The sequence below is a fragment of the Ambystoma mexicanum genome, chromosome 11 (genome assembly GCF_040938575.1).
Source record: "Ambystoma mexicanum isolate Mex_15411 chromosome 11, UKY_AmexF1_1, whole genome shotgun sequence".
NCBI classification, from domain to species: domain Eukaryota; kingdom Metazoa; phylum Chordata; class Amphibia; order Caudata; family Ambystomatidae; genus Ambystoma; species Ambystoma mexicanum.
The window spans coordinates 921,935,659-921,951,018 of record NC_090934.1 but is presented as its reverse complement, the minus strand read 5'-3'; the positions used below and the strand labels follow the sequence as shown (position 1 = coordinate 921,951,018).

Genomic DNA, 15,360 nt, shown 5'->3' with positions numbered 1-15,360 from the left:
TTGTTCACTGTGTGGTTTCATCTCATTGGTTTCATGCATGTCATGTTGTGTGTTTTCCCATTCAATTTGAAAATATGTGTGTGACGGACATGGGTTCATTTGCTTCATGTACATTGGGGGTGTAACATGTGATTTCCATTTCCATGTGGGTGAATGGGTTACTTGGTAGGGCTTTTTGGCTGTGGAGGCTGACCATTACGCACATAATTGGGGATTGTGAGGACCTGGTGGGGGCTGCACATGGTGGCAGGGGGGTGGGGGTGCAGGGGGACATGAGTGGGGGCCTGGTGGAGGTTGAGCCTGCACTGCTGGGGGGTGGGGGTGGTGGGTGACATGAGTGGGGGCCTGGTGGAGGGTGCCCCTGGTGGCTGGGGGGTGGGGGTGGTGGGAGACATGAGTGGGGGCCTGGTGGAGGGTGACCCTGCACTGCTGCGGTGTGGGGGTGATGGGAGACATGAGTGGGGGCCTGGTGGAGGGTGACCCTGGTGGCTGGGGTTGATAGGGGACATGAGTGGGGGCCTGGTGGAGGGTGACCCTGGTGGCTGGGGGGTGGGGGTGGTGGTAGACATGAGTGGGGGCCTGGTGGAGGGTGACCCTGCACTGCTGGGGTGTGGGGGTGGTGGGAGACATGAGTGGGGCCCTGGTGGAGGGTGACCCTGCACTGCTGGGGGATGGGGGTGGTGGTAGACATGAGTGGGGGCCTGCTGGAGGGTGACCCTGCACTGCTGGGGTGTGGGGGTGGTGGGTGACATGAGTTGGACATGGGTGGGGGCCTGCTGGCAGGTGCCCCACAGTGCTGGGTGGTGGGGGTGGTGGGAGACATGAGTTGGACATGGGTGGGGGCCTACTGGCAGGTGCCCCACAGTGCTGGGGGGTGGGGGTGGTGGGGGACATGAGTTGGACATGGGTGGGGGCCTACTGGCAGGTGCCCCACAGTGCTGGGGGGTGGGGGTGGTGGGGGACATGAGTTGGACATGGGTGGGGGACTGCTGGCAGGTGCCCCACAGTGCTGGGGGGTGGGGGTGGTGGGAGACATGAGTTGGACATGGGTGGGGGCCTGCTGGCAGGTGCCCCACAGTGCTGGGGGGTGGGGTTGGTGGGAGACATGAGTGGGGCCCTGGTGGAGGGTGACCCTGGTGGCTGGGGGGTGGGGGTGGTGGGAGACATGAGTTGGACATGGGTGGGGGCCTACTGGCAGGTGCCCCACAGTGCTGGGGGGTGGGGGTGGTGGGAGACATGAGTTGGACATGGGTGGGGGCCTACTGGCAGGTGCCCCACAGTGCTGGGGGGTGGGGGTGGTGGGAGACATGAGTTGGACATGGGTGGGGGCCTGCTGGCAGGTGCCCCACAGTGCTGGGGGGTGGGGGTGGTGGGAGACATGAGTTGGACATGGGTGGGGGCCTGCTGGCAGGTGCCCCACAGTGCTGGGGGGTGGGGGTGGTGGGAGACATGAGTGGGGCCCTGGTGGAGGGTGACCCTGGTGGCTGGGGGGTGGGGGTGGTGGGAGACATGAGTTGGACATGGGTGGGGGCCTACTGGCAGGTGCCCCACAGTGCTGGGGGGTGGGGGTGGTGGGAGACATGAGTTGGACATGGGTGGGGGCCTGCTGGCAGGTGCCCCACAGTGCTGGGGGGTGGGGGTGGTGGGAGACATGAGTGGGGCCCTGGTGGAGGGTGACCCTGGTGGCTGGGGGGTGGGGGTGGTGGGAGACATGAGTTGGACATGGGTGGGGGCCTACTGGCAGGTGCCCCACAGTGCTGGGGGGTGGGGGTGGTGGGAGACATGAGTTGGACATGGGTGGGGGCCTGCTGGCAGGTGCCCCACAGTGCTGGGGGGTGGGGGTGGTGGGAGACATGAGTGGGGCCCTGGTGGAGGGTGACCCTGGTGGCTGGGGGGTGGGGGTGGTGGGAGACATGAGTTGGACATGGGTGGGGGCCTACTGGCAGGTGCCCCACAGTGCTGGGGGGTGGGGGTGGTGGGGGACATGAGTTGGACATGGGTGGGGGACTGCTGGCATGTGCCCCACAGTGCTGGGGGGTGGGGGTACAAGGGGACATGTGTTGGTGTTCATTAGTTCAAGGAGACATGTGCCTTTGCTGGGGGGCATGCCCATGTTGGGTGGGCTGCCTGCGGGACATGACCAGGGATGCAGGGTAGTCCCCTGTGGTGTGGGCTGCCTGCAGGGGCCGTGGAGGGTGTACAGGGTACACCTGGGAGGACCCACACTGTCAAATCACATGTGGGACTCCCCGGCACCCCTGAAATACACGTACCGTGCAGAAATCGCGTGTAAAACTTCCCGCGCACCCCTGAAATACACGCGCCGAGGCTATTCGCGTGTAAAACTTCCCGCGCACCCCTGAAATACACGCGCCCAGGCTATTCGCGTGTAAAACTTCCCGCGCACCCCTGAAATACACGCGCCCAGGCTATTCGCGTGTGGAACTTCCCGCGCACCCCTGAAATGCACGGGCCCAGGCTATTCGCGTGTGGAACTCCCCGCGCACCCCTGAAATACACGCGCCCAGGCTATTCGCGTGTGGAACTTCCCGCGCACCCCTGAAATACACGCGCCCAGGCTATTCGCGTGTGGAACTTCCCGCGCACCCCTGAAATACACGCGCCCAGGCTATTCGCGTGTGGAACTTCCCGCGCACCCCTCAAATTCACGCGCCCAGGCTATTCGCGTGTGGAACTTCCCGCGAACCCCTGAAATACACGCGCCCAGGCTATTCGCGTGTGGAACTTCCCGCGCACCCCTGAAATACACGCGCCCAGGCTATTCGCGTGTGGAACTTCCCGCGCACCCCTGAAATACACGCGCCCAGGCTATTCGCGTGTGGAACTTCCCGCGAACCCCTGAAATACATGCGCCCAGGCTATTCGCGTGTGGAACTTCCCGCGAACCCCTGTAATACACGTAGCCCGCTCCCCCAGGCCCGATCGCGTGAGGAACTTCCCGCGCACCCCTCAAATTCACGCGCCCAGGCTATTCGCGTGTGAAACTTCACGTGAACCCCTGAAATACACGTAGCACGCTCCCCCAGGCCCGATCGCGTGAGGAAGTTCACGCGAACCCCTGTAATACACGTAGCCCGCTCCCCCAGGCCCGATCGCGTGTGGAACTTCCCGCGCACCCCTCAAATTCACGCGCCCAGGCTATTCGCGTGTGAAACTTCACGCGAACCCCTGAAATACACGTAGCACGCTCCCCCAGGCCCGATCGCGTGAGGAACTTCACGCGAACCCCTGTAATACACGTAGCCCGCTCCCCCAGGCCCGATCGCGTGTGGAACTTCACGCGAACCCCTGAAATACACGTAGCCCGCTCCCCCAGGCCCGATCGCGTGAGGAACTTCACGCGAACCCCTGTAATACACGTAGCCCGCTCCCCCAGGCCCGATCGCGTGTGGAACTTCCCGCGCACCCCTCAAATTCACGTCCCCAGGCTATTCGCGTGTGAAACTTCACGCGAACCCCTGAAATACACGTAGCACGCTCACCCAGGCCCGATCGCGTGAGGAACTTCACGCGAACCCCTGTAATACACGTAGCCCGCTCCCCCAGGCCCGATCGCGTGTGGAACTTCACGCGAACCCCTGAAATACACGTAGCCCGCTCCCCCAGGCCCGATCGCGTGAGGAACTTCACGCGAACCCCTGTAATACACGTAGCCCGCTCCCCCAGGCCCGATCGCGTGAGGAACTTCACGCGAACCCCTGTAATACACGTAGCCCGCTCCCCCAGGCCCGATCGCGTGAGGAACTTCACGCGAGCCCCTGTAATACACGTAGCCCGCTCCCCCAGGCCCGATCGCGTGAGGAACTTCACGCGAACCCCTGTAATACACGTAGCCCGCTCCCCCAGGCCCGATCGCGTGAATAACTTCACGCGAACCCCTGTGATGCACGTACCCTGCAAATCGCGTGTGACACTTCCCGCGCACCCCTGAAATACACGTAGCACGCTCACCCAGGCCCGATCGCGTGAGGAACTTCACGCGAACCCCTGTAATACACGTAGCCCGCTCCCCCAGGCCCGATCGCGTGTGGAACTTCACGCGAACCCCTGAAATACACGTAGCCCGCTCCCCCAGGCCCGATCGCGTGAGGAACTTCACGCGAACCCCTGTAATACACGTAGCCCGCTCCCCCAGGCCCGATCGCGTGAGGAACTTCACGCGAACCCCTGTAATACACGTAGCCCGCTCCCCCAGGCCCGATCGCGCGAGGAACTTCACGCGAACCCCTGTAATACACGTAGCCCGCTCCCCCAGGCCCGATCGCGTGAATAACTTCACGCGAACCCCTGTGATGCACGTACCCTGCAAATCGCGTGTGACACTTCCCGCGCACCCCGGTATACATGCACACGTATTTTTTGTCAGCGGGTGTCCGTGTTTGTGGGTACCCCTTTGCACGTCATTTTTCCTGGAGGGCCACAGTATGGGACATTCATCATGGCAGTATATAGGTGCTATTTGTTGGAGCACCTTTTGGCGCACATTTCTTACAGCCGCAGAGACGCTACCGCCTCCTTTCTTGTGGCGGTCGTGTTTGTGCCTGTGCGCTGGTTTGAGCGTGCGCTTTTTTCCCCTATTCTATTCCATGAATACGTGTTGTAGGCGAGCGTGTGGGCGTTCCGCGCACTTGTGCCCTGTACTTCCCCCGTGACGCCCACGTTTTGGCAAGTTGTTCCCCATTCCGAGTGTTACGCCCGTGTTCCGCCTACTTTTATTGCGTGCGCTGCGCTATGTGCGAATTTCGCTGTGGCCTGTGCGATTTTCGCTGTGACCTGGCGCACGCTGTTAGATGGCCTGTGCGCCAACGTGCGCCAACGTGCGCCGCGCACTTTTTTATCGCACATCCGCTGGTTTTCTCGCGCACGGCCTTCCATGAATCGACGTGCGCTGCTTTTCGTGCGATTTTCGCACTTGCACTGCGATTTTCGCTATTCCACTGCGATTCGCACGTTTTTGCCCACTTGCGCCGCGCTAATTATTCCATGAATCGGCCTCTTAGTTGCGCACAGAGCCCTCTTTTAAAGCGAAGAACTTGTCTCATTCGATTCTAAAAAGGAAGCCGCTTTGTGAGATTCAATGGAAACAGTCGCCATGTACAGCTTGTCATGGCCATTATCCGAGACTCAGCATAGTCCCATACAGGCATTTGGAAAAACGTTCGAATTTGGAAGAATAGGAGGTGTAGTTGGTTTCTGAGGGGGTCACCGAAGAATCCTAGTCCTAGGGATCAACTCAGGGGCCGCCATTATACAGCAAGCGGCCACATGTGTCAAAAGGGCAGTTGAGAAAGATGGATTCACTAGGAAGCAAAATCAGCACAACACGGCAAAGCAAGTTACTGGATCAGGAAGGTGAGTGAGAAAGTCTTTCACAAGCTAGGCTGCTAAAATCCACTACACACTGGATGTGAAAGTCACCCCTTTCCTCTAAGCATGGCTCGCTTCTTCATTGTCTGCTTAAGGTGCCTTGACCATGTGGCGGGTGATGTGTTTTCAGAAAAAAAAGATGCCAACCAAGGAAATCCTGATGAAAGTATAACTAGTGAAATAGCTCAGTTGGCTAATGCACTCACTGTAGAGGACGTTGTGTTGCCTGTAGGCCGCAGGTTTGAATCCTATGGGTCAACGAAACCTCTCGTCCTTGTGAGGATGACAAGGAAGTCCTATATCACGCAGTTCAAAAATGGCAACAATTGTCTTACAGTGCTATCAGCTCATAGCCAATGAGGGGCAGGGGGATCTAACAAAAATTCAAGATGCTGGTATAGTATTATTCTGAAAACATGAATGGTGAAAGTCTGAAAGGACATTGGAATAGGGCAAAAGTGTCAAAAAGGAGCGGTTTTACTTCTGATGCCAATTTTCAGCAAAAACAAAACAATGTTTACTTTTGTGTTAAGTAAGTGCCTTTGCCCCGCCCTAGAAATGACACCCTGCGTGATAGAAAAGTCTCTCAACCCTTTCCTCTTACCTCTAGTCAGGGTCCCCATTCTCATTTGCACAGTTTGACTTTCAGCTTCCCACCTTCCCAATCTCACTCCCTGCCACGTTACAGACCAATGCCAACGTTAGTTTTCATGTATGTGATCATGTTTCAATGGCGTTCCCTTTCCCTTGATCTTTCAGATTGATATGTACGCCCAGCGGGACCTGAAGAAGGGCCTGCATTTGTATGGAACCGAAGGCAACGTGGGACTGACCAACGCATGGAGCATCATTCAAACTGATGTAAGTGCAGCAGAGGTCATATCCAATCTTTTCTATTGACCAACATGTCTCTCTTCTTCAATCCTTGAACTCTCGAACTCTCTGGCATTGTAACGCATGGTTGTCACAGGCCCTCCTGCATCGGGGAGTGGGGTACATCAGACTGTTCTTTCTTAAGGGGCAGACTCATTTTTATTTGTTTTCAACCCTCCATCCCAATCTCAGGTTCAGAGCGGAGAAACCATGCCCTTGCAGCTTCAGAGAGGGCTTCAGATCGCAGCCGTAGCCATTAAAGGGTATCAAGTAATATTGTCCCCATATATAATGTCGCCATGCATATAGTCGCCGGGAAACAGCATGGGTGACATTATATAGGGGGACAATATATTGGGTAAATGTGAGAAGGGGTTTTGGGGGTGTCCCCCGCTACATTAAAAATATGGGGTTTGCAGGGGTGTTGCTGCAAAAAAACAGCACCATTCTTGAATGGCGACATTTTTGTGGGGACATTATCACATGGAACCCGTTAAAGACCGGCTGTACCTGCTTCCTTCCAGCCTTGTAGTAAACCCCTGAGATGGTGCAGAATCGAGTTTCCAGCGCCTCAGTGTATGAACGGGCTGGAGGCAGTGGACGTGGTCAGAGTGGCCTCCCTGACCATAACCTCTCACCTAAAGGGGACAGCCGAATAGTGCTGCAGTGCTCTGCAGGTGTTTCCCTGCACATCCTGGGAACTAAGAGGCTGCTGGGGAACAGCATTGGCAGCCATCAGGAGCTGGTGACTGCCAACTTCATCAGAAGGTTCCTACACCCCACCCACGTGGGTCAATAACATAAATATAGAGTGGGAACCCCAAAGTAGGTCGTATAGGGTGGATGATGCATCCCCATAGCAATCATTTTGAGGGCTACAATGCTGTTATTGGTTAGTGTTGAAGCGGTCTGTCATCCAATTGAGTTATCTTAAAAGAGCGGTCAAAGTATAAGGTTGGGGGTGGTGATGGATACGGTCAGTTTGGTTTCCAGCAACATTTTTGACAAGTTTCTGCATAGAAAAACCATGAGCTAATGTTTAATACTCTGCACTTGACCAAGGGAGGAACACTTTTTTTCACAATAGGCCAATGAGAGATGTGCCAGAGTGCTGGAGAGGCAGACGCACAAAGGGAAAGAGGGGGATGCTCTTCTGTTCTGGGCTCTCCTGGGTATTCATCTGTAACTCAACTGCTGTGTAGAAAGTGGTAGTGGCAACACTGCATGCGATATCAACAATAGGCCTAGTTTACTGTAACTTTCATCCCTGTATCAACTCTCCCCCACTGGCCAGGAATTCTGGGACCAAACAAATGTGTTCCCTGAGGATCTTGGGCACTTCGCAGGACTTCGGGGGACGTGGAGAGTTACCGGGACATTGGTGTTCATTCATGTATTCCGAAACCCTAACCAGATTTTCTGGTTTAGTGAGCCGGCAAATCCAGTTCAGCACACAAATTCCAGGTTGTTTCAGGAGCCACATAACCGGCAGCAAAATGTGCATGGAGGTAGATCTGTTGAAGCATAAAATCACATGGCGTAGCTTGACCAAAGATGGCTGACCCATGGTGTAAACCACAATAAATAAAAAAATAAAAAATAAAAAAATAAAAATAAATCAAGGATTGTGAGGAAAGAATCAAGAACATAGTTACCCTCTTGCACAGAATACCCAGATCTATCTGTGGAGAACCAGCAAGAACGGGCAGTACTGCGCCTTGTTTCCAACCCCTTCATGTGTGCAGTTTTCAATGGCTGATGGTCTGATGTTAAATGACTCAAAAATAGATGTTCTTGTGTTGAACCTACACCTCTCACTAGTTTAATGTTTATTGTTCACTTGTTAGGTGCTTATACAGGAAGCAAATACTGTTTCAAAGTGCCCACAGGGCAACAGGGGGGGACAGGGGATGATAGACAGTGGGCCTCATTCTGAGTGCGGCGGTAAGGGGTTAACGGCACTGGTAAGGCAGCCGGTGCCGTTAACCCCCTACCGCCGCATTCCGAGGTCCCTTAGCGGGACCCGTTAAGGGACCAAGGAGCTAATAACGGGCCCGCTATTTGCAAGCCCGTTATTAGCTCCTTCCCCATTCCCATTGAGCCCTATAGGGGATCGAATGGGAATAGGGAATGGTATTCAGAATGGGGACTTAACGGGTCCGCCATGGTCCGAATGTCCCGGTAATACCCATTCCGACACCACGGACCCGGACACGGGTTTGGAGGCAGCATGGCGCTATTAGCACCATGGCTACCTCCAAACTCGTAATGACCCCCAATGTAATTACAACAATGTTAAATAATTAAATGTCACAAAGGAGATGAGACAATGGGGAGGGGAAGACAAAACTACTATGCCTTGTGAGTGTTAAGAACGTGCAAGTGCAGGGGGAGAGGTGTATGGGATAGGTTCTGTGGTTCTCATGGAGAGCAGCAGGAGAAGTGCTATGAAGAAAGGTAAGTGCAACCTCCAGTGGTGGAAGGTGAGCAGAAGCAAGTGCAGGGGATAGACAGCAGCTGGTATGAAAGATGTGGGAGGTCAGGGTCCCGATGGTGCATAAGGGCCCTGCACACCAGTCAAACTACTATGTGCTTAGCAGGGGAGAGACGGAGTGAAGGAAGAGGTAAAGAGGAAGGTCTAGAGGCTTTTCTGTAACTTAAGGAAGTCCTGCTCTTCGTCCACTCTGCGACCCTTCCAGCCAATCCAGAATAGGGCAGCAAGACTTATCCTTGGCCCAAGCCCAGGGACCGCATTTCTCCTGCCCTCAAAAGCCTTCACTGGCTCCCGATCGCAGCACAAATTACATTCAAATCCCTCTGCATCATCCACAAGGCTGTCTGGGGCCAGGGACCACTCTATTTGTAATTCTTTCTGACCAAATACTCCCCCACTAGACACCTGCCTTGCTCTGTCACAACTCCCTGCATGTGAAGAGGTTTGTGAAACAGAGCGCAGGTGGATTAAGGAGGAGGCTATTGCAATAGTCAAGCCTAGAGAGAACCAGAGCCCATGTAACATTGAGTGAAGAACTGCTCGTATCCCTTGATTCCAACTCCCGGCTGTCCTCATCCTCCTTGATCTCTCTTCTGCTTTTGACATAGTGAACCATTCCATCCTCATAAAAAGGCTCCATGACACCCTTGGTATCTCAGAGGGTTTTTTTTGGGAGGAGGCGCGCAAGGGAGTGCTTGAGAGGGGATGGAAAAGAGGCAGTTGCAAATGAGTGGTTACATAGCTCAGCGAGTGTAGGAGTGAGAGAGGAGATGTTGTCCTTGCTGGTTCTGAATGAGCAAGGGGCAACCTATTTGTAAGAGACCTTCATTGAATTGACACCTCTGGTGACTTCTTCCGGAGAGACAGAGGCGAAGGAGGAAAAGGAAGAAGGAGGAATGTGAGTGGTCAGGGGATGCAATGGGGAGGAATGGCTTAGAAGAGTGTGTGGCAATGCTGATCAGTATGTCCTGGGTTTTGGAGGTGAAGTGAGTGCTGAATGCATTGCAAAGGGCCCTCGGAGGGAGTAGGGGCAGTGGATACTACGGACGGGTGGCAAGTTCCCTGCAGATATTGAAGCGTTCAGCCGTGTTATCAGACGTGCCAGATACTTGTGCCTGAATGTGTGCCCTTTTCTTGCCATGGATAGAGAGTCTGTAATGCCTTTGGAGCAGGCGGCAGGCCAGTTTGTACGAGGGTGAACCTGAAGTTTGCCACTCCATCTTAAACTGGATTATGGTACAATCAAGCTTGACATGGACCATCAACGAGCAGCTGACAAAGCCAGTCACACACTACATTACAGCCACAGCATCACCATGCTGGAAAGTACCAATAGAAATGTGCATTTCGTCCTTTAATCCTATCATATTTACGGGCAGTGCTAGTGGCCTGCAGTGCTTTCAATTGCACCCTTTGCTCTTAACACAAGTTTTCACAAATGTTCTTTGGGAGAGAATACCCTTCCCACAAGGATGTTGGCAGACAGACTGCCTGCCATACATTATTTGAAGTGTGCCCCTCTCACACCATGTGAAGTTAGCCACCACCCCCCCCCAAGGGCTTGGTCTAGTTGTGCCTGAACAGAGGGTAGACGCGGGGGTGCACTGCGAACCAAAAGAGGCCCTGGGAAAAAATTTCAGAAGCCCCACATTACTCATTTTCAGCAAGCCCAAGTATTTTCCTGGGAGAACATTTGGAAATAAAATAGGTTACTACACAAAAGAGGCCCAAGGTGCACAGGCCTACCAGGAAATATCCAGAATTCCCCATGGGCCAACCCACCCGTGGGCACATTATCCCACATGTAGATCAGAAACAGAGAAGCAGCAGTCCAGCAATAAACAGCGGCCAGGAGCATCTAATGAATGGCGAGTGCTTGACTGCATCAAGGTGGCGGTCAACATGAAGCATATTCACCCAGATGTGTTTCCTCAAATGAAGAGTTAAGGGTTTGGATTCAGAAAACCTCATCTTACCTCTTTCCATAAACTGTGTGTTTCCCCAGAGCCAATCCAGCGAGAGTTCCCAGAATTCTTTTGGTCTGGCTTGCTAAACTATACAAGTTTCACACTCGTGCTCAAGGAGGTAGTGGACCATGGTGTTTCCTAAGGAAATAAACTTTCCCCAGAAAAGACATTCCTTATGGCGGCAGGCTCCTAATGCTGTACTAGTTGTCCTGACAAGGTGTGCCTACCAACGCTATTATCTAAATAAACATGTATGCACTGAAATGCCAACACTCCATTTGGGAGGCCTGCCCGCAGTGATGGGTGAGACAACAACAGCAACTGAAAAGACCCTGGGGAGCCCACTGTCAGGAAAGGAGGGGTAAAGCTAGTGAATGGTATACCAGAATGGTGAAGGCCGTGGCAAGGTGGCAATAGTGTACTACAATGCCAGGTGGACACCTAGCGCCCCCCAACACCATGAGCCAGGTTTCCCAACATAAACAAAATGGCGCATCCGGGTGAAATACCCTTTTTTCAGGAAATCCCTACATGTTTTAGATGTTTGTGATTTTTTCCCCATGTCCAGATTTTTTTCTGCCTTCCGGGTATATATGTTTTTCGAATGGGTTGTAAAAAATGTCCTTTTCCGTTTGTGGTAGTTTCCATATGTCCAGATATGTTCATGTGGTTGTAGTTTCTATTTTTCCTAGAGAGGCTGTAAAATGTCTGTTCTCTGGTAACACAGGTATGAGGCTATTGCTGGGCCTAGCTGCACACATACGAACATTTCTACATGAACACTTCAACAACCTGCTAGAACGCAGCTATACCCCACGAAAAATCAGCCTAGCTGCACACATAAACGTCCTACACAGGCCTAATGCCGCCCGAATGCAGTCTCAGAGACCAACCACCTGACTGCACACATTCGACTGATCTCACCACACCTAATTTTAGGATGCTGCCTCCATCACTCTAATCTCACTGGCAGCACACTTATTGAGTGCACCCAAGCACTGTATTCTACCACACTCTCTCAAATGACCTGGACTAAGGTCCCAGAGGGCGTTCAACCTACAAGCGCTTTGAGATCATACCAGTGATATATAGAGCACTATATAAATGGCAAATAACAAATAACAACGTGTGCTGCATTTTCCTATATTTTTAAGGTGTCTGTGTTTTCAGAGTGTTGTGCAATTGGTGAGTCAGGTATTTTCATTGTCTTCGTTTCTACATTTTTGGCTTTTGTTTCCAAATATGTTTGTATTTTCTGATGTGTGTGTGTATGTGCGCGGGTGCCATGTTTAAGTGTTTTTGTGTGTTTTTAGTACGTCCTGTGCCTGCAGTAAACAAATCATTTCGTGGCCATACGTGTTTTTCTGTTCTACTGCACTCATCTGGAGCATAGATACATTTTGAAAAATGTCGAATGTGCCTGGTCTGATTATCACATTTTGTGTGGGGTGCCCCAGTTTCACAGCAATATGCCAATATCTTAGAAACTGACGCATCAAATGTCACGAAATCTGGCATGTATTTTCAATCTTGGTCAATTTCTTATTTTGCCCAGCATCAACAGTCAACTGCAAGGTGCACCTCAAATTGCAGGTGCCGCTCACTTGGCTCTTGCTTTGTCTGAGTTTATCAGCTCTGGTGGGCATGGCTACCCTCAGCGAGTTGGCCCCAATCGGAGTGTTGCCCTCACGGCAACCCCCCTCAGGAATGCCAGTGACGACGAACAAAACCAAAGGAAAATGGAGGAGGCACCTCGAAAACCCGGGAAGTGCCCTCCTCCTGTCCTCCCCCTTCCCCCTCGGGACGAAGGAGAGGCGCCGACAGAAAGCGCGGCAGAAATCAGGAAAGCCTGCGAAAGGCTACAAAGAAAGGGGCGGAGCTACCCCCTTTATAATGGGCGGGCTCCTTACTGCATGCAGCTTCCTTCCATCCAGCCTTGGCAGAAGGACGCCCGCCCGCAGGACCACGAGGATTTTGTTTTCCGTGTTGCTGACTGTGAGCAGGCGAGGAGGTTTGCCTTTCGTGTTTGTGTTGCTGTGACCAGGTGAGAAGGTCGAAGGGGTCCAGCGAAGGAAGAGGTCCGGTAATGGAAGTTCCAGAGAAGGTGTGGCGCAGTTTCAAGGTGAAGGAGTCGTGATTGCTCATCTGTAAGGAAGAAAGAGGTAAATAGTCATGCACGGAGGGTTTTGCGGTTCGTGTTAATTAATTACACGGGGGAGGATGTAAAAAATTAAGGAGTGCAGACGGGGCTGCAAAGTACGCGTAGATCCGTGGCCTGCTTTTCACATATGTGGGTTCAGCAAAGTCAGGGAGCTTCTACTCCCTGGCGGAGACGCGTTATCCGTGGTGCAAGTTGTAAAACTTGCACCAAGTGGTACACAGGATGAAAGACACAAGCCAAATATGCATAGGTAGTGGGCAGGTTTCACAGGTGGAAATTTCGTGAAGGTGCCCGCGGTGGTTCGAGTGCAAGGGATATGGTTGTGGGTTAGTAATTTCAATAGTGGGAGGGAGTTAAAACGGTTTAAGTAAGTTCAAGGAAATTACTAATTGGACGGAACAGGCATCAGACAGGGTGAGCTTTTGAATTTGGGTCAGGTGCCGAGTGTCGCGTTGGTTGTGATTTCTGTGGAGGGGAGTCCCGTGTTGCAGGGATTGATTAAAGGGTGGAAAGGTTGGTTTGGGAATTAAAGACGGTGTACGCAGATGTATTTGGCGAGATTCAAGTGTAGCAATGCATTAGGGTTTCGGCTGCGTTGTCAGGTGCACGCCATGCGGTTGGGGCTTATGTATTTGCGAATGGATGGAAGTTAAATTGTGTAAGTAAGCTCGAGGCAACTATTGGAGCAGCAGCGGCCCGGGTGAATAACAATTGAAGGGGTTATATGCGGCAAGCTGATTTTGTATGTCGGAGAGCATGGCTGGCTTTGGTCCATGCATCGGCCCGAGAGAAAGTAGTACCGTGGATTTAAGAGTGCGCTATGGCTTGGCGGCTACTGGGGTAGGCAGCACAATGGGAAATGGAAATCAGGCGGCCATTTGCGGTGCTACATGTGTTAGGCAGCATGGCGCGAAGCGGGCACAAAGAAAGCATTGGCTTGGGGGGGGTGTCTCTCAGACGCAGTAATATTAGCATGCCAAGTTAGTGGGTGGTTTCTTAAGTTTGCGCCGCACGTTATTTGTAAGAAGCAGATACACAGGGGTTTTGTGACACATTTTTGCAAGGGTGATGTAACTTACTGGTTGAGGCGATGCACCCACTTGGCATGGTTATGCTTGGGTCGTTTGACGGTTTGAAGACACAGGCGCAAGAGTAATTTAAGAGGAGGTGTCCAGGGCCTCAGCGCGTCACGCAGCGGTGCATATTATGAGCAAGGGCCTTCAAGGATGAATGGACTGTGCATGGGGGGTAAGCTTAAGCAGTGCCTCTGCGTACCATGGTTCCCTCACATATTGTGAGGAATAGGGGCCTCGCACGGCAGTTAGATGCTGACGACGTTTAGTGTTAGCACAGCCACCGGTGGCTCGAGTAATGGGGGCACTACTTCTGGGATGCGGGAGAGAGTATTACGGGCGAGATGTTTATGAGCATGGCGCTGGCCACCAGTGCTCAGAAGGAGGGCGACATGCAGCCATCTGGGTTTCTGTTCTCACCCGGTCGAGGCACTTAGTAAAAGTATGATGGTAGACTGCTATGTGAAGGTTGAGTTACCGCTCTTACTTATACATTTTAAATGTATGAAGGGATTAATGGATCCCAAGTGTTGGTATAAAGGGTATAAAAACGGGCATGCCGTGGCTCCGCGCCTTGTTTCCTGGGGACCACTTAAAGGTACGGCAGGGCAGGGTACACTTTTGAATGCCTTTCAGTGACAGTGCAGATTTCATACATGCCAACATTCCGAGCCACCTGGGGGGGAGATTTCATGAGAGAATTCGGGAGAAATTAATTTCCCCATAGGAATGCATTAGAACGTGAAAAATAGCAATATTTTGCGATATTTTTCATTTCAAAATCGGGAGTCTCACGCCTGAATCGGGAGGGTTGGCATGTCTGTTTTCGTGCAACAAAAATTGGGGCTTGGATGTAAATCAACTATGGCAGGTTTGCTGGTTCACCATCAAGCAAGGAAGGCTTGAAGGGGCAGTAAGGCGGTTGGCAGTTAATTGGATGGCAAATAAGTGTGCGCTGGCGCCGAGCACAAGGAGGTGAATTATGTTACACGCGCAGTGGTCGGTTTTTAGTGCAGTTTGATGGCCAGGGTCAACTTATTCGAGGCCAGAGGCCATTGATAGAGTGTCATTAATTGTGAGTGTGTGCGGTGGGAGCACGGGCACCAGTGCCCGTGGTTGGAATTGGAGTTACTTACCCTGTTACAGAGGGGAGGGGCGCAGGGCGCCGTACTGCATCACCTGTTGGGGTTACATAGGGACAGCATGATGACAACGCTTGTTTTCCGCGGTAACAGAGAAGATTTGCCTGGGTAAGCAAAGGAGAAAACAATGGGTGTATTTAGCGGTGATGGCAAAGATCGGGGCGACGGTAAAGTATTGGGTCCTGGGTAAAGTCATGGTGGCAGGGGGTTTAACAGGAGGTATTAATTCCTCTTGGGCAGCGGCTAACGGGACTTTGAAAGA

At 52.8% G+C, this 15,360-nt stretch overlaps 1 protein-coding gene across 5 annotated transcripts in view; it reads left to right on the top strand.

Annotated features, from left to right (window-relative positions):
* The window catches only part of TSPAN4 (tetraspanin 4), a 3,410,446-nt gene that overhangs the window by 3,288,377 nt on the left and 106,709 nt on the right, over positions 1–15,360 (top strand). For all 5 annotated transcript variants that reach the window (XM_069624016.1, XM_069624017.1, XM_069624014.1 and 2 more), the window contains one exon: positions 6,148–6,249. In XM_069624016.1, the coding sequence (XP_069480117.1) occupies positions 6,148–6,249 (102 nt within the window). The remainder of the gene's footprint in view (positions 1–6,147; positions 6,250–15,360) is intronic.